Source organism: Choristoneura fumiferana, chromosome 12, assembly GCF_025370935.1.
Source record: "Choristoneura fumiferana chromosome 12, NRCan_CFum_1, whole genome shotgun sequence".
NCBI lineage: Eukaryota > Metazoa > Arthropoda > Insecta > Lepidoptera > Tortricidae > Choristoneura > Choristoneura fumiferana.
Genome location: NC_133483.1, coordinates 14,185,936 through 14,210,626, shown reverse-complemented (window position 1 = coordinate 14,210,626; position 24,691 = coordinate 14,185,936). Strand labels below are relative to the sequence as shown.

At 39.6% G+C, this 24,691-nt stretch overlaps 2 protein-coding genes across 2 annotated transcripts; one reads left to right on the top strand and one right to left on the bottom strand.

The window, feature by feature from the left end:
• Nucleotides 1-55: 55 nt before the first annotated feature.
• LOC141433416 (uncharacterized) lies at nucleotides 56-20,305 on the bottom strand. Its single transcript, XM_074095447.1, has 18 exons — nucleotides 19,790-20,305; nucleotides 19,441-19,563; nucleotides 19,154-19,325; nucleotides 18,502-18,656; nucleotides 18,261-18,416; nucleotides 17,414-17,634; nucleotides 16,527-16,698; nucleotides 15,817-15,986; nucleotides 13,982-14,264; nucleotides 13,574-13,657; nucleotides 12,865-13,155; nucleotides 11,816-12,012; nucleotides 10,581-10,665; nucleotides 9,692-9,874; nucleotides 3,590-3,766; nucleotides 3,401-3,485; nucleotides 2,599-2,807; nucleotides 56-2,101 (listed from the first exon to the last, which is right to left on the bottom strand). Exons 1-18 carry the CDS (start codon nucleotides 20,300-20,302, stop codon nucleotides 1,169-1,171), a joined length of 4,209 nt encoding a protein of 1,402 aa, XP_073951548.1. The 5' UTR covers nucleotides 20,303-20,305; the 3' UTR covers nucleotides 56-1,168.
• A 1,555-nt stretch (nucleotides 20,306-21,860) lies between these two features.
• On the top strand, nucleotides 21,861-24,639 carry LOC141433414 (mpv17-like protein 2). Its single transcript, XM_074095445.1, has 4 exons — nucleotides 21,861-21,990; nucleotides 22,123-22,375; nucleotides 22,450-22,688; nucleotides 23,703-24,639. The coding sequence occupies exons 2-4, from the start codon at nucleotides 22,198-22,200 to the stop codon at nucleotides 23,841-23,843; spliced, it is 558 nt and encodes a 185-aa protein (XP_073951546.1). The 5' UTR covers nucleotides 21,861-21,990; nucleotides 22,123-22,197; the 3' UTR covers nucleotides 23,844-24,639.
• The last annotated feature ends 52 nt before the right edge of the window (nucleotides 24,640-24,691 follow it).

The following is a 24,691-nucleotide window of genomic DNA, read 5'->3' as shown; positions in this document are numbered from 1 at the left end:
TATTTTACTTTAAAACATTACTATTTCGTTTTTATAATGAAAATAATATACTCCCTCGATGCATATGATAGTTTATTTGAGACAGCAAATTAACATCAATTTACTATTAATTTATAAAATCATAATGGATTATAACGTCATTCATATCATAATATATTAGACTAAACTAGATTAATAAAAAAAAACTTCATCCTGGGGGTAGTTTGGTAAAAACAAGGGTAACTTACAAATATTAAAATCTCCTAACGTTTTAAAGCACAATTTCATATTGGAGAATAGAAAAAAATGACTAGATAAAACCGCAACAAAGGCATTTACACGGGTGAGCAACAATTTAAATTATTCATTTCTTAAATAAGTTGCAATTTATGATTAATAACTACATGTCCTAACACACCAACAACCGATAATTTAACCAAACATGTTGATAAAATAACCATTGTATATAACTATAAATTAAAAACAAAATGGTATGTTTATCTATTGCATGTATAAATAAGCTCTATGAAGATGTCATAAAATACAGTATATCACATTCAAGTGGACAGATTTCATTTCTAAAAACACGCTAACCTAAAACTCTGTCGTCATCATGAATAAGTATAATAATGTTAGTTCATAACGTCTGAAAGACTAGGATTTCTTACATATATTTATCTAAAATAAGAGTCCTCTCCTAGGCCGCCTGGAGCAAAGCCGTCTGGATAATTAATAATAACAATAATCCCTAATCCAAGAGAACCTCGAATAAGTAAATCTCTTATCATTCATTACTGCAACCCCAAGTGTCCAGAACTTCGCTGCACATCCTCAAATAGAATGTTAGCGTCAAAATCTAGGCCACCAGGATGTTTATTAAAGGTCCCTAATCCAAGACAATCTCGAATATACCCTTATCATTACCTCAACCTCAAGTGTCAAGTATTTCGCTACACGTGACCAAATAGAAATTCCGCGTCAAAATCTAGGCTATCAGGATAATTATAATAGGTTATCTAAGCCAAGACAATCTTGAATAAATCCCTAAGCATTACGTCAACCAGAAGTGTCAAGCACTTCACTCCACATGTTCAAATAGAATTTCGGCGTCAAAACACTGGCCAGCACGATAATTATTATGGGCCTAGGGGTATCCAAGAACATCTCAAATAAATTTCTTACCATTTGTTCAACCCCATGTGTCAAGTACTTCACTGCACATGTTCAAATAGAATTTAGGCGTTAAAATCTGACTGTATTGCGCACAATCATTAGAGTACATTATAGCGCCGGCCATTGTCGTGGCATTAGACTCCATGTACTTGCGCAATACTACTTCCAAATCTGCTACAGACAAGTTATTTTCTAAGTAAAAGTTCTTTGAGAGACGGAAGCAAATCTCCCACAAATCTGTATCAACGGGGAAGATACTGATGCATCTATCAATTACACTAGCTGCCTTTACAGATAGATTCGTTTCTGTGATTGTCGTGGTAGATGCGGGAACTGATATCTTTGGTATGTATTTGATTTCGTCGCAACAACAAGGTAAAGTCTGGAATAAAGCAAGGTTTACTTCTGGATACGGTTCTTCGTTGAGTATTGTGAGTGATATGTCCTTGATTCTCTTTGACATAATATTAGTAACGACAATTTTGAGTTCGTCTTTCTTATGCGGATATTTAACATCTGCGTTCGAATCTGCAGTAGTCTCCACTTCAGTGTGAGTGAGATAGAAACGATCTTCCTGTGGACTGCATTTCAAATTTTCTAACAAAAGTCTCAAACATTCAGAGTATTTTTTGTTGTGATAAGCCAACTTAGCTGCCATGTTAAAATTGTTGGCTAAAACGTCTTCATTTATGAATTCTTTTAGTAGCAAGATGATGTCATCAGCCCACGATTTCTTCTTGAAGTCTTTAAACGACGCGAGTGGATTTAGACAGGGTTCGATCGGCTTTCTAGATGAGCCCTCTATATCGAATGGGAACATAATATCGATTCTATCGATGGGCTGGAACAGGAATTTGTTGTTCGAACGGCTGGCCGGTATTTTGATAACGCGTTTTGTAGTTTTCATCATTATTACGCGGTTGGTGCCTTTTTCTTTTTCGTTATTGTTCTGTGGAGCAAAAAAGTTGCTATTGAACTCAAAAATGTACTAAAAATGTATTAGTTTTTCGCCGCCAAAGTGGCATATTTCAATAGCGACGCCTGGTTGAATAGGTAGTACCAGTTGCAGAGGGGAACTGGAAGCCATATCGTCACTACTTTGAAAAAGCTCATACCTACATCTCAAAATTAATAATCACTCTAATCGGTGCGCATCAAGGTTTAATTTAGATTACATGCTGATTTAAGATCTGGGCTTTCTTAAATAATTAATAACATTCATAATATTTTTTTTTTATTTATTGTAATTTTTATTCATATCATTTACGAGTATACGCTCAAAAGATGCTTTAAGTAAGGGTGGTGCGGTACAACTAGGGAATCTTAAAAAAAACGAGCCTTTTCTCAAAGGGCCGGCAACGCATCAATATTTCAACTTAACAGGTGAGCCGCTAACTCATTCTCCTCCTATCATATAAAAAAACAAAGATCCTGGGATAAACTTACATGTAAGTGCAGGTTGCCAGTGGCATAAATCCGTCCGTCGTCGTCAATGTACACCGTAAAGTCGCCGCCGCAAGCCGCGAGCGCCCTGGACCGCCCCTCGCCGTCTTTTGGAGTTTCCGGCGTCTTCGCCTCCTTAGCGTTATCGGGCTGCGAGTCTGTCTTGATGCGGACTTCTGTAGGCACTTGGATTTGTTTTCTATCGCCACTTCCTGTTTTAGACAGTCAATTAATAGAGTAATAAAAGCTTAATAGAGATGGGTGTAAGAAATGCTAGCGTGCACAGGAAAAATAAACATCAAAAAAGCAGTAGAGTCGTGTCCACATATCGAGGGCTCCCTGTTCAAACCCGATAAGTCGAAATAATTGACTGTTGAAAAAAGAACACTAAATGTAGAAGTTTAAATTCGATTTTTTTATGAATTATTTTATTTATTAGATCGAGTTATTAGGTTTGACCAGGGAACCCTCGATATTTTTGATAAAATTTTTGCTCAGAAGTATAAGAACTCGACTGTATCAAACTGTAATTATTTTTTGTAAATTTTTCGTGCGTGTACAATAATTTGATACAGTAAAATTAGAGAAAAGTTTTTTCCTGTCAAATTTTTTAAATAAAACTCGTCATAGCTGTCATACTTAAAACGTACTTGAATATGAAACTTGTACTTGATATTGTTGTTTTATATGAAAAAGTTGACGTCTGGGTACAAAAAGTTGGACGATGTTAACTGGTCTACCATACAAAACGACTGACTAGATGAAGTACCTACCATGAAAAGTAGTATAGGACATTAGTACTGACCTAGTTGCCCGTCAAAATTCAAGCCCCAAGTATACATGGTGCCAGCACTGTCGATGATGCACGAATGATGCCAACCAGCTGCCATCTGAAAAAACAAAACAGAATAAATCTGTATCCTTATAAACACCAGCCACCAAAGCTCTTGCTTGCTAGACAGAGCCAGCTGCTAGTACAATAGGCCCCACTAACGTGTGTGACGCGAGCGGCGACGCGGTGTATATCCAGCCGGGCGGGCGCCAGGTGCGGGTCCTGCGCGGGGCCGGCGGGGTCCGGGGGGGCGGGGGGCGAGCGCCGCGCGTGCCGCGCCCGCACTTGCTGCGGACTGGCGCCCCATGACCACAGCTCCTGCTTGCTGGATAGCGCCAGCTGAGAGTCAAAATTACATATATGAGAGAACACCCGCCACATTACCACTCAATGGCTGCCTGCCCACTGGACCGGAACGAGGGAGTAATGTGGAGCGGAGTTGCAGAGGCATGGGACTAGATAACAGAGCAAAACGAAAAAGTATTGCGGTCCGAAATGGCTGGCTGTTTTCATTAGCTGAGCTGCCCCGTTTCCCTGCCCACGCTCGTTTCTCCGCCCCGCTTCCCCGCACGCACACGTTTTACGCCCCTCTTCTCTAATCTTCTTCCTCTGCCCCTCCCTTTAGAAGAAAGGATTCGGAAGCAGCCTGTGAGGTCTAAAGGGAAACTAGATAAGTCTGATAAAGAGGCCGTAGGTGGTAATTTGCATGAGGAGACTGATGCTGGGAAGTCGGCGGGTAATGGTTCAGGGCGGTCTGAGAATGCTGCCACGGATGGTGATGAATCCGTAGCTGACGTATGGCAAGAAGTCCGAAACCGGAAAATACGATTGTCTTCTGTGCGGTGTACTGTGGTCCGGAAGTTACTCGCTCAAGGCTGTTGAGATTCGCAAGTATGTGCACTCTGGAACATGATGTCAGGAGTGGACGATATACGTCTTATATGCCAACTCTATGCCCTGGGAAAGGGTTTACAGTTGAAGCAGCTCAAAGGGGCGACTATAAATCATATAAGATTGGTGTTCCCTGTGAACTTTATGAGAAGTGTCTGTCCCCGGAAGTTTGGCCTGAAAATGCGCGAGTTAAGGCGTGGTTATTTCGGAGACCACAAGATAGCGGCGCAGCCTCGGCGTGGTCGAAACGTCAGCAGTAAGCGGGTATTGCTCTGATATTGTGTACCAGAATGTGAGAGGCCTCAATACAAGACTTAATTATTTTAAACAAAATCTTCTGTCTCTTGAGTGCGACGTGGTTGCTGTGACCGAGTCATTCCTCACTGAAGCTGTCTATGACTCGGAGCTTGTATGTGGCGGCTGGGCAGTGATGCGCCGTGACCGAGCCACTGGTGCGCGGGTGGTGGTGTACTGTTGGCGGCGCGTCCCGGTATCACCTTGCGGCGTCTCTGCGACTTCGAGACATCAACTGGTGAAGACTTATGGGTGTCATTCGTTGTGGAGCGTTTTACATACTATATGTGCGTGGTATACATCCCACCTAGTGCTTCTGATGAAACTTATATGAGATGGTTTCAGAAAGTGGAATCAGTAGCAGATAAACTGAAGAGTGCAGTCATAATAGTTGGTGACCTGAACTTGAACCTAGTTTATAAATCTCGGAATATTTTAAACTACTATTCTTATTTTTTAACTGTGTGTAATTTGATTGAGATGAATGAAGTAATTAATGTACATGGTGGTAAATTGGATGTCGTATTGGTGTCTGAGTGCACATGCGGTATTGTTGTCTCAGAAATGAGTAGCGGGCTGGTTCCGAAGACTGATGGGTTCCACCCACCTTTAGAGATCTCTATTCCTATGGATTATGCTGCCCAACGATTGTCTACGGAACGATTGGAGCCCAGCAATGTCGACATGCAGCGGGACTGGAACTTTAGTAAAGGCAATTATGAACTTCTTTATGAACTTGTGACTAAATCGAATTGGCATGAAGTTCTTAGTGCTGTGAATGTCGACATTGCTGTGGAACAGTTTTATAATATTATTTATGACATATTTGACAAGTGTATACCTAGAAAGAGTAGATCAAGAGGTCTCAGCAGATCCTATCCGGTTTGGTTCACTGCAGATTTGATAAAAGATTTAAACGCAAAGGTGAACTGCATCGGAAATGGAAATTGACTAAAAATAGGTTTATTTATGACGAATTCTCAAAAATAAGGGCCGATGTGAAAAGGCGGATATCGTCGGCCTATAGTAGCTATCTTGATCGAATCCAGGCTAGTGTGAAAGATAATCCAAAAGCGTTTTGGCAGCACGTGCATAATCTAAAATCGAAGGGTGGATTTGTACCTCGAGTGACTTTTGACGGTAAGGAATACGTTGGTGAGGGTGCAGCCACCGCGTTTGCTACGTTCTTCTCGGAGGTTTTCTTGCCGAATGTTCCTTCTCTGGACCCGAATGCTCGAGGTTGTAGTGGACATAACCTTGTTTCCAACTATGTTAACATAACGTCTATAACAATGGAAGAAGTTGAGATAGGCATAAAACGTCTTAAAGCAAGTTGTTCGGTTGGGCCTGATAATTTGCCGGCATATATAGTGAAGGGATGTGTGGACTATTTCAAATTGCCCTTACTTCACCTGTTTAACTTGGCTCTTGCATCTGGCACCTACCCGCGCCTCTGGAAGATCTCTAGAGTGAGACCAATTCCGAAGGCTGGTGACGGTACTGTGGTGGAAAATCATAGACCTATAGCTGTATTATCCACTCCAGCGAAGTTATTCGAAGCCATAATTCATAGAGCTCTGTCTGCACAGGTCAGGCCATTCTTGAGTGATGCTCAGCATGGATTTAGGTCGAAGCGCTCTGTCGATACGAATCTGCTTATCCTGGTTGACATCATCTCGGAGCATCTTGATAGGGGCATACAGGTTGATGTTATTTATTTCGACTTCAAGAAGGCATTCGATCGCGTGGATAATGATGTGTTAATGCTTAAACTTGAAAAGATTGGTTTTACTCCCAAACTATTGTCATTCTTCGCTAGTTATCTACGAGATCGACAGCAGTATGTAAGACATGGGTGCTTCGTTTCGGCGCCGTATCACACTAGGTCTGGCGTAAGTCAGGGCTCTATACTGGGGCCATTTCTATTCGGGATTATGGTTAATGACCTTGCCTCGGTTCTTGAATCGGCACAGTGCCTTCTTTACGCCGATGACCTAAAGCTGGTTTACGGTGTGCAGCAGAGGGGCGACTGTGACTCTTTGCAGAGAGATATTGACTCGGTTTTCCGGTGGAGTGTAGAGAACAGGCTTCTTTTCAATTCAGCCAAATGTTCGGTATGCACTTTCAGTCGTGCACGCGCCCCGTTACATGCTCAGTACGTATTGGGGTCGGAGCCCATTGACCGCGTGAGTTCAATTAAAGATCTGGGTGTGCTATTCGATACCTGTCTTACCTTCCATGACCACATTGCGGAGCTATCTTCCAACTGTTTCCGGAGACTGGGCTTCGTTATTCGTAATGTACGAGATTTTAATGATGCTGGAGCTATAAAACTTGTTTACAATGCGTTAGTTAGGAGCAAACTGGAGGCTTCGTCAATTATTTGGCACCCGCATGAATCTGCGTACTCCTTACTTCTGGAGAAGGTCCAAAAAGCTTTCCTTAGGTTTTTATATAAGAAAAAGTTTGGACACTACCCATTCTTATACCCGACAAATTACCTTCTTGGGACTCTCGTTTCAACTCTCTAGAGGTGAGGCGGAATTGCGGGTTACTCATATTTGCATGTCAGGTTCTGCGGGGTGAGTCGGACTGTCCCGAGCTGGTGGCTCAACTTGTGAGGTTGTATGCCCCGGATATTCCGAAAATAAGGCTCAGGCCACGACGGCGCGATTTGCTGGCAGTGCCGGCGGCGCGTACGGTGTCACGTAGGAACTCGCCTTTACTCCGTGTCCTAACACAGCTTAACGCGTTGCTGGCATCGACACCTGAGTGCGACCTGCTAGCGTGGAGATGGACGGCTGTGCGTGCTGAATGCTTGCGGTTTTGTGAGTTTTTAGATGATAGGATTTCGACTGTCCCAATTTGAACCTGTTATTATTATAATAAGTTTAAACCTAAGTTTAGTTAGTATGTTCAGTGTAAGTTTAAATAATAGATTTCGTTTTCGTGTGCATTAGTGTAAACTGTCATGCCACGTGAACATAGTTTTTACCAATAAATAAAAATAAATAAAATAAGAACTCGACTGTATCAAACTGTAATTATTTTTTGTAAATTTTTCGTGCGTGTACAATAATTTGATACAGTAAAATTAGAGAAAAGTTTTTTCCTGTCAAATTTTTTAAATAAAACTCGTCATAGCTGTCATACTTAAAACGTACTTGAATATGAAACTTGTACTTGATATTGTTGTTTTATATGAAAAAGTTGACGTCTGGGTACAAAAAGTTGGACGATGTTAACTGGTCTACCATACAAAACGACTGACTAGATGAAGTACCTACCATGAAAAGTAGTATAGGACATTAGTACTGACCTAGTTGCCCATCAAAATTCAAGCCCCAAGTATACATGGTGCCAGCACTGTCGATGATGCACGAATGATGCCAACCAGCTGCCATCTGAAAACACAAAACAGAATAAATTATAAACACCAGCCACCAAAGCTCTTGCTTGCTAGACAGAGCCAGCTGCTAGTACAATAGGCCCCACTAACGTGTGTGACGCGAGCGGCGACGCGGTGTATATCCAGCCGGGCGGGCGCCAGGTGCGGGTCCTGCGCGGGGCCGGCGGGTCCGGGGGGGCGGGGGCGAGCGCCGCGCGTGCCGCGCCCGCACTTGCTGCGGACTGGCGCCCCATGACCACAGCTCCTGCTTGCTGGATAGCGCCAGCTGAGAGTCAAAATTACATATATGAGAGAACACCCGCCACATTACCACTCAATGGCTGCCTGCCCACTGGACCGGAACGAGGGAGTAATGTGGAGCGGAGTTGCAGAGGCATGGGACTAGATAACAGAGCAAAACGAAAAAGTATTGCGGTCCGAAATGGCTGGCTGTTTTCATTAGCGGAGCTGCCCCGTTTCCCTGCCCACGCTCGTTTCTCCGCCCCGCTTCCCCGCACGCACACGTTTTACGCCCCTCTTCTCTAATCTTCTTCCTCGCCCCTCCCTTTTAGTCTAAGATCCGAACTTGAAAAGATCTTCACCGGTATGATAATAGAATGAAATGTATTTTATAATAAATTTAGTATTTTAGAAAATATATTAGAAATGGATTAGCTAAAAAAATCCTGGACAGGCTATTTTTAATTATTAAAAAAAAAGATTTTTAATAAATTTTTGTTGCATCATCGAGATTATAAGACAATTTTACATTAACTTAAAAGTATAATACATATAGAATATGTAGACGTTGGGTTTGCTATTGTTTACCTGGACGAACTACTGGGTTGCCAGGTATAAACTTAAACAGGTATGTCGACGTCATTTACTTTCACTTGATAAGATAATAGAAAAAATTGTATATCAACGTAAGCGCCATTTTATTGTGAACACGTTGATATAGGGTTGTCTGCATTTAATTAAAAATCATTAAAAATAAAATAAAAAAAACTTGACTGTCCAGGATTTTTTAGCAAAATCATTTCTAATACGTTTTCTAAAATACTAAATTTATTATAAAAATACATTTCATTCTATTATCAGACCGGTGAAGATCTTTTCAAGTTCGGATCTTCTACTATTTCCACTGAAGAGGAGCGGAGATGCAATTCTATTGGTGTATTTTTATCTCGCTCACCTCTCCGCTGCCTCGCTCCGCTCCATTGGACAGGCAGCCTAATCTTATCTGTTTAATTTTGGGATTTAATACTAATCCAAATCGCGAACCCGCAACACCCCTTTGTTAAAAGGGTGGTTCAACATTTCTTGCACCTCGCTGCCAAGTTACGTCTCCTGGAAAACTCTTTAAAACTATAAGTTTCTATGTTTTCTGCGGTTAAAAGTCATCGAGCGTACATTTTTGTCGTAGTTTCCCATTACTTTATGGACTATTTCTTAAGCATGTTGTAGCATATAACAGTTTTTTTTAGAAACACTGTCACTGTTGTCTCTTGGGTCAACGGGAGAGAATAACAAACAAGAAAAAGTTGATTAACCCAACAACAGGGGGGCTACTACGAAACTCAAATTTCGTATCGCACCGTCCCTCTCACTCTCGTGCTAAATATAAGCGTCAGCGAGACGGCAAGAGACGAAGTTCGAATTTTGCACTTCGTAGTAGGGCGAGTACTCACAGTGTGGAAATAGCCGACGGCTATCATCTCGACGGGGTCTGTGAGAGCGACGCGTACAGGCAGCGAACTCTTCTCGCGGCCGCCGGTGCCCAGCTGGCCGAACACGCCCGCCCCCATCGCCCACACCTCACCGTTTTTCATCAGAACTACGGTGTGACACGCGCCGCAACCCACTTGTAATACCTGCGATTTAGGAAAGACTCATATATGTTGGAGAAAGACGGAAAAGAAGTTTACTGTAAAAAAAAAAACATTTTTGAATACTTACAAACTTTTTTGCTGACTGTACTTTTTTATGGCATAATTGTATTGTCATCCAAACTATATTTCCGTACCAAATTTCAAGTAGATGCCACTAACCGTTGAGGATGTCACTACTAGATTATTGTACTGTCACCAAATTGACATAAGAATGCCCAATTTCAAGTCAATCCGACCACTGGAAGTGGATCAAATTCAACTTGCAAGATTTGACCCGCACCGTGCACCCCTAAAAGCCTAACGGGAGAATACGTGTTCCGGGCCGGATTAACCATTAGGGATAAGTCCGCCTTTGTACAAGTATCTCAAAGTCTGTCAGTTGTAGTTTGTTTCTTTTCTTTTATACAATAAAGAGTTTACATACATACATACACACATACCATTACGCAGAGTAGGCAACTGCCTAGGGGCCCCGCACCCACACAAAAACACATCGAAAATTACTCATACCTACTTACAATAATTTATAGTACAGTGAAAAAATAATTGGATGTTTTGTATTCTCAAACGACAATAGCTATTTACTTTTTTTCGGCCCGTTCTGTCAGTTGATTTGAATGAACTTGAAAAGAGCTGATGATCAATTGGCCCACGAAAATGCTAAGCACTAGTCATAAAATTGTCTTACCTTTCTGCCTTGAAACTTGGTTACCAATTGCGGAGTCCATTTGTCATCAATGCTGCCAAGTCCGAGTTGACCGTGCACGCCCCACCTAAGCAGAAATGTGATGCAAACATTAGGGTATACACAGTGAGTGTGTGAAGAATAAAACCAATAAAACAACATTTTTCTTCACCACACAGGTCATGGTAAATTTCTAATGTAACAAATTCCGAAAAATTCAAAAGTGTTAGTCTAGGCACGATCAAACCCACACCCCTCTTGAGAGGCCAAACCACTAAGCTACCACAACTACATAGCATAACATAGCTTTAAAGGTTTGTAAAGTTTATATGAAAATCTGAGAAGGGAGGGACGGTATGACGAAAAGCGTAATATGTAGGACGCCCTGTTGTTAAACGGGGTGATGATATTTGTAAGACAGCGACCAGGGATTGAAGGAGAGCTAAAGATCGAGCTCAGTATACGTTATGCCTATCCAATTTATTAAAAGTGTAAACAAACCGATTTCATCAAAATTCTTGTATAAACACTCACTGGATCGAATCAATAACACATTTATCTGCCTATAATTCGTGTCTTTTAACTAGATGTCTAATCACTTTTCACCAAAATTCACTTTATTTCAATATTTGTTTTTCATTTGAAAAAGTCTTCGTCAAAATCTGACGTTATTTCTTGATTGAAACATGTGTATAATCTGTAGTAGCATAGAGTAGCGTAGAGATGGTGGAAAATTTTACATTTTAAAAATCGATTAATGCGCGGATGAATAAGCGATTTTTATTTACTTTCCTTAAAATTAAAAAATAGTTACTGCTTTTATAATCGAATAAACAGTCTTTAGAATGAAATCAAGTATTGTAAATAATAAAATAGACGAAAATACTTTGATCTATTCAATTAATAAATTGATCGATTTACAGAACAGATTAATTATTTTTCAATAGGTTCTAGGTTTTCACATCATTGAATGGCTGTGGTCGGATAAATGGCGTCTTTGTTTACACTTTTCATACATTGGATCGAAATACAATATAGCATGGCATATGCCTATGTCTAACAGTAATTCTTATTTCAGAGTTAGACTTGTCGGTGTAGCCGATGAATGAGTCTCCACTTCTCTCTACTCAAAGCTGCCTCCTTAACCTCCTTATACGACATGACGGCTAACTTCTCTTTTATTTTAAACTGATACAGGCTGATAATTAAGTGGGTTAGGTCTATTTTTTACAACTCACCCCCACGTATAAAGCCTTCCGCCAACATCGACAGCAGCGGAGTGGTAATGCCCCGCCGCCACGGCCGCTAAAGGCGCGGTGCCACTGAGCGCGGCGCGCAGCAACGCTCCGCCGGACGCCGTCGCGTCGCCTGTCGCGCCCGCCCACTGGGACCCCACACCCAACTGGCCATAAGAATTGTCGCCCGCGGAGTAAATCTATAAAAACGTTTCGAACTAGTAATTGAAGAAGAAAGAAATAAATACAAAAACTGGATAGAAATAAAAAAATAAAAACTATCTGAAATGTATGAATAGGTATAGTCATTCACGATGACGCGTGCCGTGGTTCTTAAGAGCGTTTATACCAGCTGAGCTTGCAACGTTGCATTTTTGTTAGTTTTACTCGATTATTCCGGAAAAATTTAATGAAAATTAATAATGTTGTCTGATACAACACTTCTTAATATATAAGTTAATATTTCTTCGTCTACTCCAATAATTCTTCGTGATAGACTTTTATATTCTTTAAAAACGAATTAATGTTTATAACCGGTTTTTAAAGAAAATAAAAGTCTGTACCGAATAATTATTGGAGTAGAGACATTAACTAAGAATTGTTCTATCAGACAAAAATTTTAATTTTCATAATTTTTATGAAATAATCGAGAAAAACTAACCAAAATGCAACGTTGCCAGATCAGCAGGTATAAACGCTCTTACGCTCTTACATGCTTACTTTACTTTACGCTCTTAATACAATGTCTAATTTTGACACTAGGTATAAGCGCATAACTTCCGAACGACGGCACCCATATTGGTTATTGTCAGGACAAGGTTTGTGTGAAACAAAACAAAAACAAAACAAACGAGGTCTCCGCAAAAATATGTAATATAATATTAGTCGTAATAACGATCGTTTGGTAAAATTATTGAATCATATAACAACACTGACTCTCTGCTCCATCATACTCATTGATAAATATAATGAGTCAGTATTAGTGATTGTTTTCTCCAAATAAACAAAGACAGCATCACAATTATAAACAAACGAACAAACCAGTAACTTACCCCATTTTCAGTCAGCACAAGCGTATGATGCCTGCCGCAAGCCACGTCAATGACCCTTCCAATCAGCTCCGTGTTCACTGGCGTATCAGTCATCATGACTTTGGCATTCCCTTCATCAGCCACAGCCCAATGCGCGAGCCCGCAGCTCAGAGTTCTTCGCGGAGTGAACTGGTTCTTCCAAGTCTCCGCGTGCTGTGTCATTTCCAAATAGATGTCGGGGCAAGGATTGCGGGCCTCTATAGTACTCGCTACATGCATGAACGTCGATATGAGCTGGAGCATTCTTGTTGCCTAAAAAAATTTCCAAATATTTTTTTAGTGGCAGATAGACATATAAGTAAATTTGCGTTTAATTTGTGGCTACAGGTGAGCTTTGTAGTTCGATCAAATTCGCGAATTTAAGTCATACACGAGCGGAAAAGCTCTTCGAGCCAGATGTACGCGAACTTACTCGTACGTCAATCGGGCCCTTAATACAAGCTTAGCTTCTACATTTTTACACCAATTTTCAATAGGATTCGACCACTCAAAGAAGGCGAAAATAGACTTTATTTTAATTTTTTATTCATTACCTACAAAATTGAATCTGAACAAACCTACAACTCAATTTAAATTTGTAAATTAGACAACCACTTAATCACCCACATTCAGTTTGAAAACACCCTTAGTTTGTTTTTCAATTCAAGTCAAATTATCATTAAATACTTACATAAATAGTTGATATACCCTGACACAAGTCTCGCATCACGGGTCTCAATTGATCTTGCATAGGATTCATCCACAGACACAAGCACTGAAACCATCAAAAAGTTAAATCCTAACTAACGTAACGTTAATACTAACGGTAAAAAAGTAAATATTATAAATAAATGTAACATTTCATGGTCTCTCTTTTGTTTAAGATGCTGTCATGTGGAAAAAACATAATCCTTATGATTGAGTCTTTTGATCGAAATCGTTAAATTATGGGTGTTTTTTTACCATATGAAGTCCAAAATGAAGTCTTCTTTTAGTAAAATTTTCTACCTTCTATATTTAGAATACTTTGCTTGACATGGCATAGCCGTCCCGTTAATTTTTCACGCGAGCAAAGCCTAATTATTTAACTAAAACAAACCTTTAGAATCCTAGTGTCGAATTTTCTGCAGTTATCTGTTAAGAAGTCAAAAAGCCATTGGGCATTTTCTTCGAGCAGCAGCGGCACGATGTACCGCTGCTGAAGGAGACAGCTGATAGCTCCTCGGCAGATGTCACTCTTGGATTTGAGTGCAGCTAGAATCAAGTTGGGGTGTCCGCAGTGGGTGCTGAAGACTGGTACCAGGTCCCAAAGGCCTATCGCCGCGGCAATTGCGGTCAACTCCGTTAGTTCCACTGCTGTTAAGGTTGTGAACTTGGCGTCCCTACAAAAAAAGGCTCATGCTACATTCGACGACAGTTATTTCGTGCGCGATAACTACTGATACACCATTTTCCAAAAATAAAAACATCAATTGACTTCAAATGTAAATTTAATTAAAATTGATCAATCGATTTTGGTGACATTCATACGAGACCAGTTTGGAACCTTCCAAGATCCTTCTACTTCTGAATCCTTACAAGTACAAACAGTATTTAGCAAATCGGTTTACAAATGACGATTTTTTTTTCCATTAAAAATTTTAAAAAATTTAAACAGACCATAAAAACCTTGAAATTATTTTTCTGGGTACCTACTAGCTCGAAGTCGGTGCCTCAGCACGAGCCAGCAGGAGTGGAACAATCGTCGTCTACCTCAGCTGCATACTATGGGTTTCATTCAATCCCTGGGTGCTGGGTCACCAACTTCGAGTTAGTAGGTACCGGGAAAAATATTTTCAAGGTTTTTGGAGTCGGCTTTACTATTTTTGTTAAAAAAAAAACTTTATTTCTCACTTTTTAGTGATTCATAGCCAAAGTGTATCTCACAACGATTCCATTAAGCCCAAACACGGTTTAGTTACGTTGTTTTATAACCGAGTGCCGTTGCCTACCTTGCGGCTTCAGTATCAAATCAGTTCGAAAGAATCATTAACTTAAAGCTTCTTCTTAGTCGCTTATCTAGGTATATTAATCATGATCATTTATAGACGCGCGAGCATCAATTAGCTTTGACGAGTTCCATTGGCCATCTATGGTCTTCGTCATCAGGTCCAGTTTACCAAATAATACTTTCTGAATGTAAATGCTTATCTTAATGCTAAAAATGCCAAAATCGCCATAGGTGTGCCTATAAAATTTGAGGTTAGGTAACGTCAAAAAAACCTCACGATCGATAACGCCATCTAGCGATATTTCGGCTGTCAATTAGCCCACATTTATTCCTTACTTCTGTCTATTATAAACGTTGCCTGAAAGAGAACGCTCTGAAGCGATGAGGCCGCATATTGCTTACCTTGGAAAAATTCTATATACCTGTTTTCTGTATTGCTTACTATGTCAAAATACCACAAACGGGACTTTATCACGCTAAGTGTCGCCCTCGAGATGAATGTTCTGAGGGGCGATCGGACGTTGTTAGTGTTGTTTGTCAGTGTGATGGGGTGACAAATAAAAATGACCCAGTGCGGGTAGTTCGTGATACGAGTGCCAGTACTATTTGTGATCAAGTGCGGGTAGTTCGAAGGACCCGCGCTGCTAGGCAGACTTGACACCCCACACCTCAGTCTACTCATGACCACGTCGAGGTAAATATTACTCGTGTGTGTTAGCGTGATAAGTCCCGTTTGTGGTATTTTGACTATGCTTACAATGTGTTGGTGTTCAATAAAGCGTAATTGGGTCGATCAACTTTGTTGTCCCTCGTTGCGTATTAAACTGTCCTACTTTTGACCCCTCGCCGACGGGACAGAATAACAACAAGAAATAGTTGATCCACCCAACTGTATAATATTGTATAGTCCCTATGTATACCCGCTTTTAGGCACGAAAACTCACATATCAAAGCTCTCCTCCGAGTTGGTGCCCATTTTGAGCAGCATCGCAAGCATCTTGATCGCGATGGCCCCGGAGCCGAGGCTGCCGACGTTGCCCACGTGTTTGTACATGGACAGCTCGTGCAGGCGTCCGAAGACACCTAGACGCGCCACCCAGCCATCTGGCTGACTCTGAAAACGAACTTTCTATCACATCGCGGCATATAATTGGACGCTGTTTTGCAATACTGAGTTAACCCACTGTCATTTTCCAATACAATGTCAACTGTTAAAATTATTTTCTAAGGGTTGACATTGCAGAATTAATCAGGGTTGACACACTATTGCATAACAGCGTCCTATATATATCCTACTACAGGGCACAGACCTTAGTCGTAGTTCCCACGCAAGCCCAGTGCTGATTGGGCACTTCACACATACCATTGAATTGAATTGCTTCGCAGGTTTGTAAAGGTTTTCTCACGTTTTCCTTCACTGTCAAGCTCGTGGTACATTTCAAATGTAATTTCGCACATGACTTTAGAAAAACTTTTGCGCATCTTTTGATGCGAGTCCGAATTTGAACTCACGATTCTCTGCCTGAGAGACCATAGGTCTAACCAGAGGCTTTATTCCTTCATAGGCGAGCGAGACCCGACACGATTTTTTCCGGACGTGAAGCTGTTGGCAAAATACAAAATCGGTGTCGGGCGAGTGTGAATAGGTTTTCACCTGAGACAGCGAATAAAGGTACTGCGCAGCGGCTATGTTTCCTCGCGATAGCAGCATGTCGGCGGAGGCTCGCAGTAGCGTAGGGACGGGCGCTGCCAGCGCAGCCGCGCGTTGCTCCGCGCCCGCGCCGCCACGCATTATGAGCCCCACTAGCCACTCGCACGGCTCCGAACTGCGGGGACAAACCACAAAAACAAATAAACAACGGACCGAAATTACCTGTCGTCAGGCTTTATAGGCCTTCGTACAATGCGACTGAGCATTCATTTTTGATATCATGTTTGTTGGTAACATATACTGATTATATCCAAAAAGAAGGAATTTTTCAATACATCCGGACCCGATTGCAATTTGTTTGCCCGGATTGCTACCACCATCTTGCTCGCTAATCCTGCCGTGAAGTAGCAGTGCTTGCACTGTTGTGTTTCGGGGTGGAGAGTGAGACAGCCGGTGAAATTACTGGCACTACAGGTATCCCATCTTAGGCCTCTGGGTTGGCAACGCATCTGCAATCCCCCTGGTGTTGCGGTTGTCTATTAGCGGTGGTGATCTCTTACCATCGGGAGACCCACTTGCTTGTTTTCCATCTAGTCAAATAAATAAAAAACAGATTGTCAAACCAAGTAAACTTTTTTTTTATCTTTATTATACTGATTTTGCTGTCACTAAAAACGAAGAAATGGTTCCTAAGAATAGATCCTTGCATGTCTTACTTATAGCTTCAGACTTGCCCATACTGAACAATCAAAATGTGCCAATTATACAGGTAGAATAAAAAAAAAGAGCTTGAGCTGCTTCATTTCAACTTCAAAGGGCATACCAAAACTGAAAACACGTTTATTATATTAAACATGATTACGAATAATCTCCTACAGCATAAAACTTACACAGTATTCAAGATATAAGCTCCACGGGTTGTAACAACGAGGCAGGAGTCGAGCGCAAACCGTGGCAATTGCAGGTCGCACATAAACGTAGGTTCTCGCCAGCCGTTCGTCGCAGAAGCTGGCTCTTTGACTGACATAATATGGGCACCGCGCACATCGCCGATCAACTCTGCCGCCCAGAGTTCCGTAAAATCCCTCTTTGTGCCTAAAAGGGATTCTCCCTGGAAACGTGTTAAAAATATAAGTAAACAGTAGTAGCCTTTGAAACGTGAACCCTTAGGTTTGGCAGTTGTTTCTTGCCAGATTCTTCTCAACAGAAATTTTTCCGAACCGGTGGTAGTTTTTTTATGACATTCACAAGTGTTTGTTAGCCTAAATTGAAGGATATTTTGACTTTGACTTTGACTTTTGAACCAACATAATTACCAGAAACTACCACTAACTATAACTTGCACTATGGCGTGCAATGAATATGCAGCGGTATACCCTACAACTGCTGGGCTACTACGAAACTCGAAGTTCGTCTCATGAGGTCCCTCTGACAGTTATACTATTTAATACGAGAGCGAGAGGGACGGTATGATACGAACTTCGAGTTTCGAGTTTCGTAGTAGCCCTGCTGGTGCTGGCGAGTACATGCGCGGCGCACCGCTGGCGCTGCTAACCCTCACTGCACGAAAATGACGCACACATTGACAAATGTTGGCACTTATACTAGTAGTAGAATAAACATCCTTGTTTAAAACCAAAATACTTATGACATTATCATTAATGTAATTCTAAGCAATACAGAATAGAGTTAAATTAGGTAATAAAGTAGCTGGACTTTAGTAAGCCCTGTACTTACTTGTATAACTGAAAAATTTGCACTATGCACTTCCAATTCATTTTTCCTCAACAGAAAAATTAGTCTTTGAGACCATAATCCTTGTAGATATAACCCATCTTTCTTGATACAAGGCCTAAGGGTCCTCGATGGAGTTTCTTCCTCTGGACTTTCCAACTAAAATTTAACAGTATATACATATTTAAATCTTACTGAATATACAAACAACATACAATTAGTAAGTTATAAACCAAAGACTTACAATCAATGTCCCCTCGTTAATTTCAAACGCAGAAAGAAAATGTCTTCCATTTACATATTGCGCCGATAAAGCCCAATTATTGGATCCTTTACGAAATGATGGCAGATACTCAGTGGGTTTCAATACATATTCTACCATATGAGACTTATTTTCATCTGGCAATATAGTAAAACATCAGTATTAGAATTTGACAATCAGATAGTCAAGTGGTTAGTGAACCTGACTATGACGCTTAACCCTTTTCCAGCCATAGTGCATATAGGAGACCACATAAATGTACACAAATATTTGACCTTGCTAAATTTACAATATGGTATAAAATCAATTGAAGTTTAAATGAATCCCTCCTAGGTTAACTACATAAAACTGTGATCCATTTTGTGGTAGCATATCTAAGTTTGCAGGGCTTGGACAAGGGTTAAAGTGTCTCAGGTTCAATACCCAGTTGTTTGATCTTGAGTCTTGGATGTTTAATATGTATTTAAGTATGTCTTTACCTATATAAATATGTTTATCCATTGTATGGTATCCATAACACAAGCTTTGCTTACTTTGAGACTAGGTTAATTGGTGTCAAGTGTCCCATAATATTTATTTATTTTATTATTGACTTTTCAAAGTACATATAAGGGCAAAAAGTTTTAGTGTATACCTTTACTGCTGCTTTGTGTGAAAAGAGTAATTTTATCCTTAGATAACTGCTTTATATAAGACATGAAACCATCTCTTTTGTCAACTTGAGCTCTATTTTGTTGGAGCCAGTTGTAGCCATAAGACCTGTGTTCCAAAATCAACTTCCATTGTTGAGATTTACCTCCGGAAATCTGAAAACAATATACCTCAATAAATAAGAATGAACACATGAATAAAATATTATAATAGTTGATTGCAAATGAACAGCTAATAGAAATCAAACAGAGTTAGATAAAATTAGTTTACCAATAGAGCTAGCAAGTCCAGTGAATCATCAAAACAAATCTGCAAGTCCTTAATTTCACTGGATACTTTACATTCTCCAACAACACTTTCTGATTCCAAGCAATAAAAGGTCACTGTCCCAATCTGTAACATAAAACACACCTTTGGGGTGAGTTCGCATTCATTTTATTTGTGCAAGTAAAAGCATATTGAATTTAGACTTAACTGTCTAGATTCAGTTTGTATTTTTGATATAGGTTTTACGGGATGACCGTAAAAGTAACAAAAAATTTGGAATTGAAATAAAAAATACAAAAAGATTCCAAAAAACCAATCTAAACTGAGGTATTTTTGATCAAACAGTTCCCACCTTGGATCCAATAATAATGATGTTCTCAGACTCTTTAGTGAGCCACCACACCACGGAGGTTGGTTTTGGGATATTAGCCAGCGGCAGAACGGTGACACCGGATAGAGACCACTTGCAATCGAACACATCTTGAGGTGTAAACTGAGGAAGGAATGGCACAAGCAAGATTTTTTGTTCGCTAACGATTAGTACCCAGGTGCCACTAGGCTCGAAACACATACAATAAATAGGATTATCCAAAAAATCCCAATCTAAATTTTTGTCGAAACGTTCTGATTCGCGGTTGATGTAGTAGAATAATAGTTCTCTATCACTGGAAAAAGCCAAAAACTTTTTTAATCCAACTTCATAAAAACTATATGATGAAATATCAAGGTGTACAAGGACGTCTAACTTAAATAAACCAGAAAAATCAAAATTTTCACTTTGTTGGGCCATTTTGTATAATATTTTGATTTCTGACACTTCTGATCTGACTGAATTTTCCCCATTCCATTGAATTGAATCTGACATGACGATGACAGTTCATCTGATTTGGTTTGACAGGACAGGGACATTTTTCATTTTTCTTGGTTTATCCGTTTATGTTTATCCATAACGAAGTTACAGGTGGTCAAACTTTGAATTTTTTAAGTCTTTTAACTTCAACATACCATGAATCACTTCCAGAAAAGCGTGAGACTGTGCTGGACACTAGTGGACCTAGCGGCGCTAGCGGAGGCACTCATAGATGAGAGTGTGTATACTGAGGCACTGCCGAGACCCTTGATTATTTCCATGTTCGTAATGTTAATTAATGATTTTGTTTAACTTCAGTACTCTTGTAATGTTACCAGAGTAAGAGACTATATTAGGCTACCACTTGGCTACCAGCAAGTCGAATAAAAAAAATAAAAAAAAGTCAAAGAGTATATTGTAATGTCAGCAAGTGTATTCCCGTCTTATAATTAGATTTGCTGGGTTGGTGGTCCTGATCAACAATTTGACTTTGACATTTGTTCTGTCCACTGTCAAACAAGTCCTGAGTAAAAAAAAAATAAGTAAAGAAAACTATTCATTAACAATCCTCAAAACACGATAAACCTCAGGCGAAATCATTGATAACCTGCGGCTTCGCTTGTGTTCAAATTATGGTAACGCGTAAAGGCTATGATTATTTTTATCTTGGTTTCTCGCTCCAAATCGTGCATAATTAATTAATTCTGTGTTAATTTAATACATAATTATATATTTCGGGGATCTCAGAAACGGCTCCAACGATTTCGATGAAATTTGGTATGTAGGAGTTTTTGGGGATGAAAAATCGATCTAGCTTGGTCTTATCTCTGAGAAAACGTTTGTTACCGAGTTTCAGTCCGAGCAAAGCTCTGTCGCCCAGGTACTAATTATAATAAATATGTTTTTCTGTGTTACGGGTGTTTGCTCGTGTGGCTTACTTGACAAGGCTTTCATAATGAACTCGTAAAGTTGGACGGACAACCGTAGCCGTAAAGGCCCAACGCACTTGTGACTTTTCTGGTGTTGCAGGTGTTCATGGACGACAGTAATCGCTTACCATCGGGCGATCTGCTTGCTCATTTTCCCCCTATTTCATAAATAAACGTCACTGTCATGGTTCTGCCTAATTGACTATATGTGATATAATAATATTAATTATGTATTGTTTATAGTTTCACGCCAAAATTCGTCTGAAAATGACGCGTAAGCCTGATTTATTGTTTGTTTAATGTGGAAGAGGAGGAGGGCGCAGGGTGGGTTTACAATGTATCATAATTATACAGTGTGGAAAAATAAGTCGGCCCCTGGCCTGGAGGGACTACCATCATAATCATTTTACTTAAAGGAGACATTCCTTTATTTTTAAAAAGAAACAAAACTAAGTTCAAAGATATTTCTAAAACTCGCCTGCCCCGCCCGGGACTCGGTCCAATAAAAATTAATAAAAAACACTCTTTATTTTATTATACTAATCGATATTATTCAGAATAAAATTTCTCTAACAAACATTTGGTATTACCTACTCCCGTCTGTCGTAATGTCAGTTATGACTTTGACTGCAAGACAAGACAGATAGTGAATGTGCTGCTTTGTGGCTTAGGCGCATTTTTTTAATTTTTGGTCGTGTCGTGATTTCTTATATTCAGGCTTTGATTGAAGTCAGAATAAAATACCAGTAATTTTAATGTGTTTTATTATTGACTGTGAGTATTGTAAAATATAATTTAATTGGATAGTTATAGGTTGATAATCGACATAAGAGTTTTACTTTTTAGCTAAAAAATTACTTCTCAAGGTTTCATTATCAAGGTTATGAGACTATTTTCATTTTTCAGGTGGATGATTATAATATAATACCGTGTATGACGTGAAAATTCAGACAGTATAAGTTCCTCTGATGCTAGAAACGCATGAAGACGTATTGTGCCATGATTCAACGAGGCATTGCCTTCTTTTTCAACAAAAGAAATCTGCTTTTCACTAACAGCATTACATCCGGTAGCTTTATGGCTATTGGAGATTTAATACAACAAGAAATTGAATATCAGAATAAGCTTATTCCTGAGAGATATGATTGGCAAAGATGTGGTATGTAAACTAGTTAGCAGTAATACATATCTTGTAATTTATTTTAATTTTATCCCTACTTATCTTAATTTCAGAGAGAATGTTTTTTGTTGGAACTCTAATGGGTCCTCTGCACCATTTCTACTATGTCTACCTAGACAAACTTATGCCAAGAGCTGATGCTAAAACAGCTATCAAGAAAATAATTTGTGATCAAACATTTGCATCTCCAGCCACTATAATATTCTTTTTCTATGGTATGGGTTTAATGGAAAAAAAATCACCTGAACAGAGCACTGAGGAGTTAAGGCAGAAGTTTTTATATGTGTACATGGTTAGTTCTTTACAGCTACCTCACCTTTTTGTCCATCAGAAGAGCAGCTACATAGAGACTTGTCCGTTTATAGAAATCCGGTGTGACAGTATTTAAATATCGAAAATACAAACTGAGACATGGATGCACAGAAAAACCAGAAAAAGAGATCAGCGCTGGGAATCGAACCCAGGTCCTCAGCAATCCGTGCTGCGTGCTTTAACCCCTACACCACCGCTCCAGCGCAGCGGTGGTGTAGGGGTTAAAGCACGCAGCACGGATTGCTGAGGACCTGGGTTCGATTCCCAGCGCTGATCTCTTTTTCTGGTTTTTCTGTGCACCCATGTCTCAGTTTGTATTTTCGATATGGTTTCACGGTATACCCATAAAAGTAACAAATTTGGAGTTGAAATAAAAAATACAAAAAGACTCCAAAAAAAAAAAAAAACAATCAGTATTTAAATAGTTGCATGCATTATTAAGCATGTTGTGTTGTAGTTATTTTTATAATATAGCTGCAGTTATGTTTTGCAAGTTCGAATTGTTGCGGGACGAAGCTTGGCTTGTGAGGTTGTAGCTACATTAGTAATGTTATGTGGTGTTGTACGAGGTACTGCTTGCCTTCATTTATTTGTTTTTCCTTTTTTGAAGTTACAGTAGCCTATTGGTTTGAGCTTATGGCCTTACAAGCAAAGGGTCAAGGGAAACCCTCAGCTCTTTGGGAGTTTTGTGAAATTACAAAATTGAAATTTCCCATGAACCTTATGGTTAAGGAAAACATGAGAGGAAATCTGCATGCACAAGCAAAAAATCCATGTTGTATGTGAAATTCCCAATATGGGCCAGGCCTGCTTGGGAACTAAGGCCCAAACCCTCATATTCTGAGAGGAGGCCTGTGCCCAGCAGTGGGACACATTTAGGCTGAGATGATATTTTCATGCTTAAATTAACCTTTATAAAATTAATTATTTATGGAAATCATATCATAACATAGAACATTAAAAATCTAAAACAAACATATATTTTTTGTTTCAGGGTGACTGTTTATTCTGGCCTCCGGTACAGTTTTTCAACTTTTACTATTTACCAACACAATACAGAGTGTTATACATAAATGCTGCCACATTATTTTTCAATATATTTTTATCATTTATGAAGCACTTTGATCAACATTGACCACAGTTGCCGAGAGCAGATTTAGTCTCTGATGTAAATAATAGGATGTAAATATATGATTTTAAAGATTTATTTACTTTAATGAAATATATTACAATTGAGTAAGAAAAACAGGCCATGCCTTCACAATAAAATGCTACGTCTTGGCTAGCCATTGGTTTCTTTCATTCTTAACTATAATGGTCTTCCTTTATTAGTTAAATTAGGACTATTTTCCTTGTGTCGCCTTCATTTGTTTCAAAAGAATAAGTAAATTATAGCGTGTCGTCTGCAGACGTAACAAATTGTTATATTATTTTTGTACTTTTCGGTTTATAAATACGTCGATTTTATACTAGTGCTAAAAGACAGTGACAAAAATCGTGAACTATTCAAAGGCCCGGCAATGCACCCGCAATTCACCTTATTCAATCAATGGCGGCAATTGCTTTTCATAAGAGGGATCATTCGAGTATTACGTAAGCAGAATTTTAGTTCTTTTTATTATATTAACCCCCATGTCCTCAAAAATAACCAAAGCAAAGATCTAACCTTAAGAATCTACCCTTTCTAATGTATACCTACTTTGTAAGGTCCATTTGTTTTATAGACGTGTTCAAATCGTACACTTGATTCCGATTTAATGAATGAGACCATCAGAAACCGATCGCATAACAAACAAGTAAATAGAATTGGCGAGTTTGTATTGAGATTCACTAATACTTATTTTTTTTATTTTTTTTTACCAACCCGCCTGCCAAGCGTGTGGCAACTAAGGCATTCTCTCCCCAAAGGTACAAGATAAAAAATACTTATTAGCTTGTATTTTATTACGCAATTGGGCCCAGGAGGTAAAAATAATCGTTTAT

Bases quoted from the DNA above. Each gene is read 5' to 3' on its own strand.
- LOC141433414 (XM_074095445.1), top strand. From the start codon at position 22,198: ATGAAGACGTATTGTGCCATGATTCAACGAGGCATTGCCTTCTTTTTC. The intron at 22,376-22,449 runs GTATGTAAACTA...TCTTAATTTCAG, and splicing joins ATATGATTGGCAAAGATGTG to AGAGAATGTTTTTTGTTGGA. The intron at 22,689-23,702 runs GTTAGTTCTTTA...TTTTTGTTTCAG, and splicing joins AGTTTTTATATGTGTACATG to GGTGACTGTTTATTCTGGCC.
- LOC141433416 (XM_074095447.1), bottom strand. From the start codon at position 20,302: ATGTCAGATTCAATTCAATGGAATGGGGAAAATTCAGTCAGATCAGAA. The intron at 16,699-17,413 runs GTAAGTTTTATG...TTGTCCCCGCAG, and splicing joins GCTTATATCTTGAATACTGT to TTCGGAGCCGTGCGAGTGGC. The intron at 13,658-13,981 runs GTTTGTTTTAGT...TGATGGTTTCAG, and splicing joins TCGACACTAGGATTCTAAAG to TGCTTGTGTCTGTGGATGAA.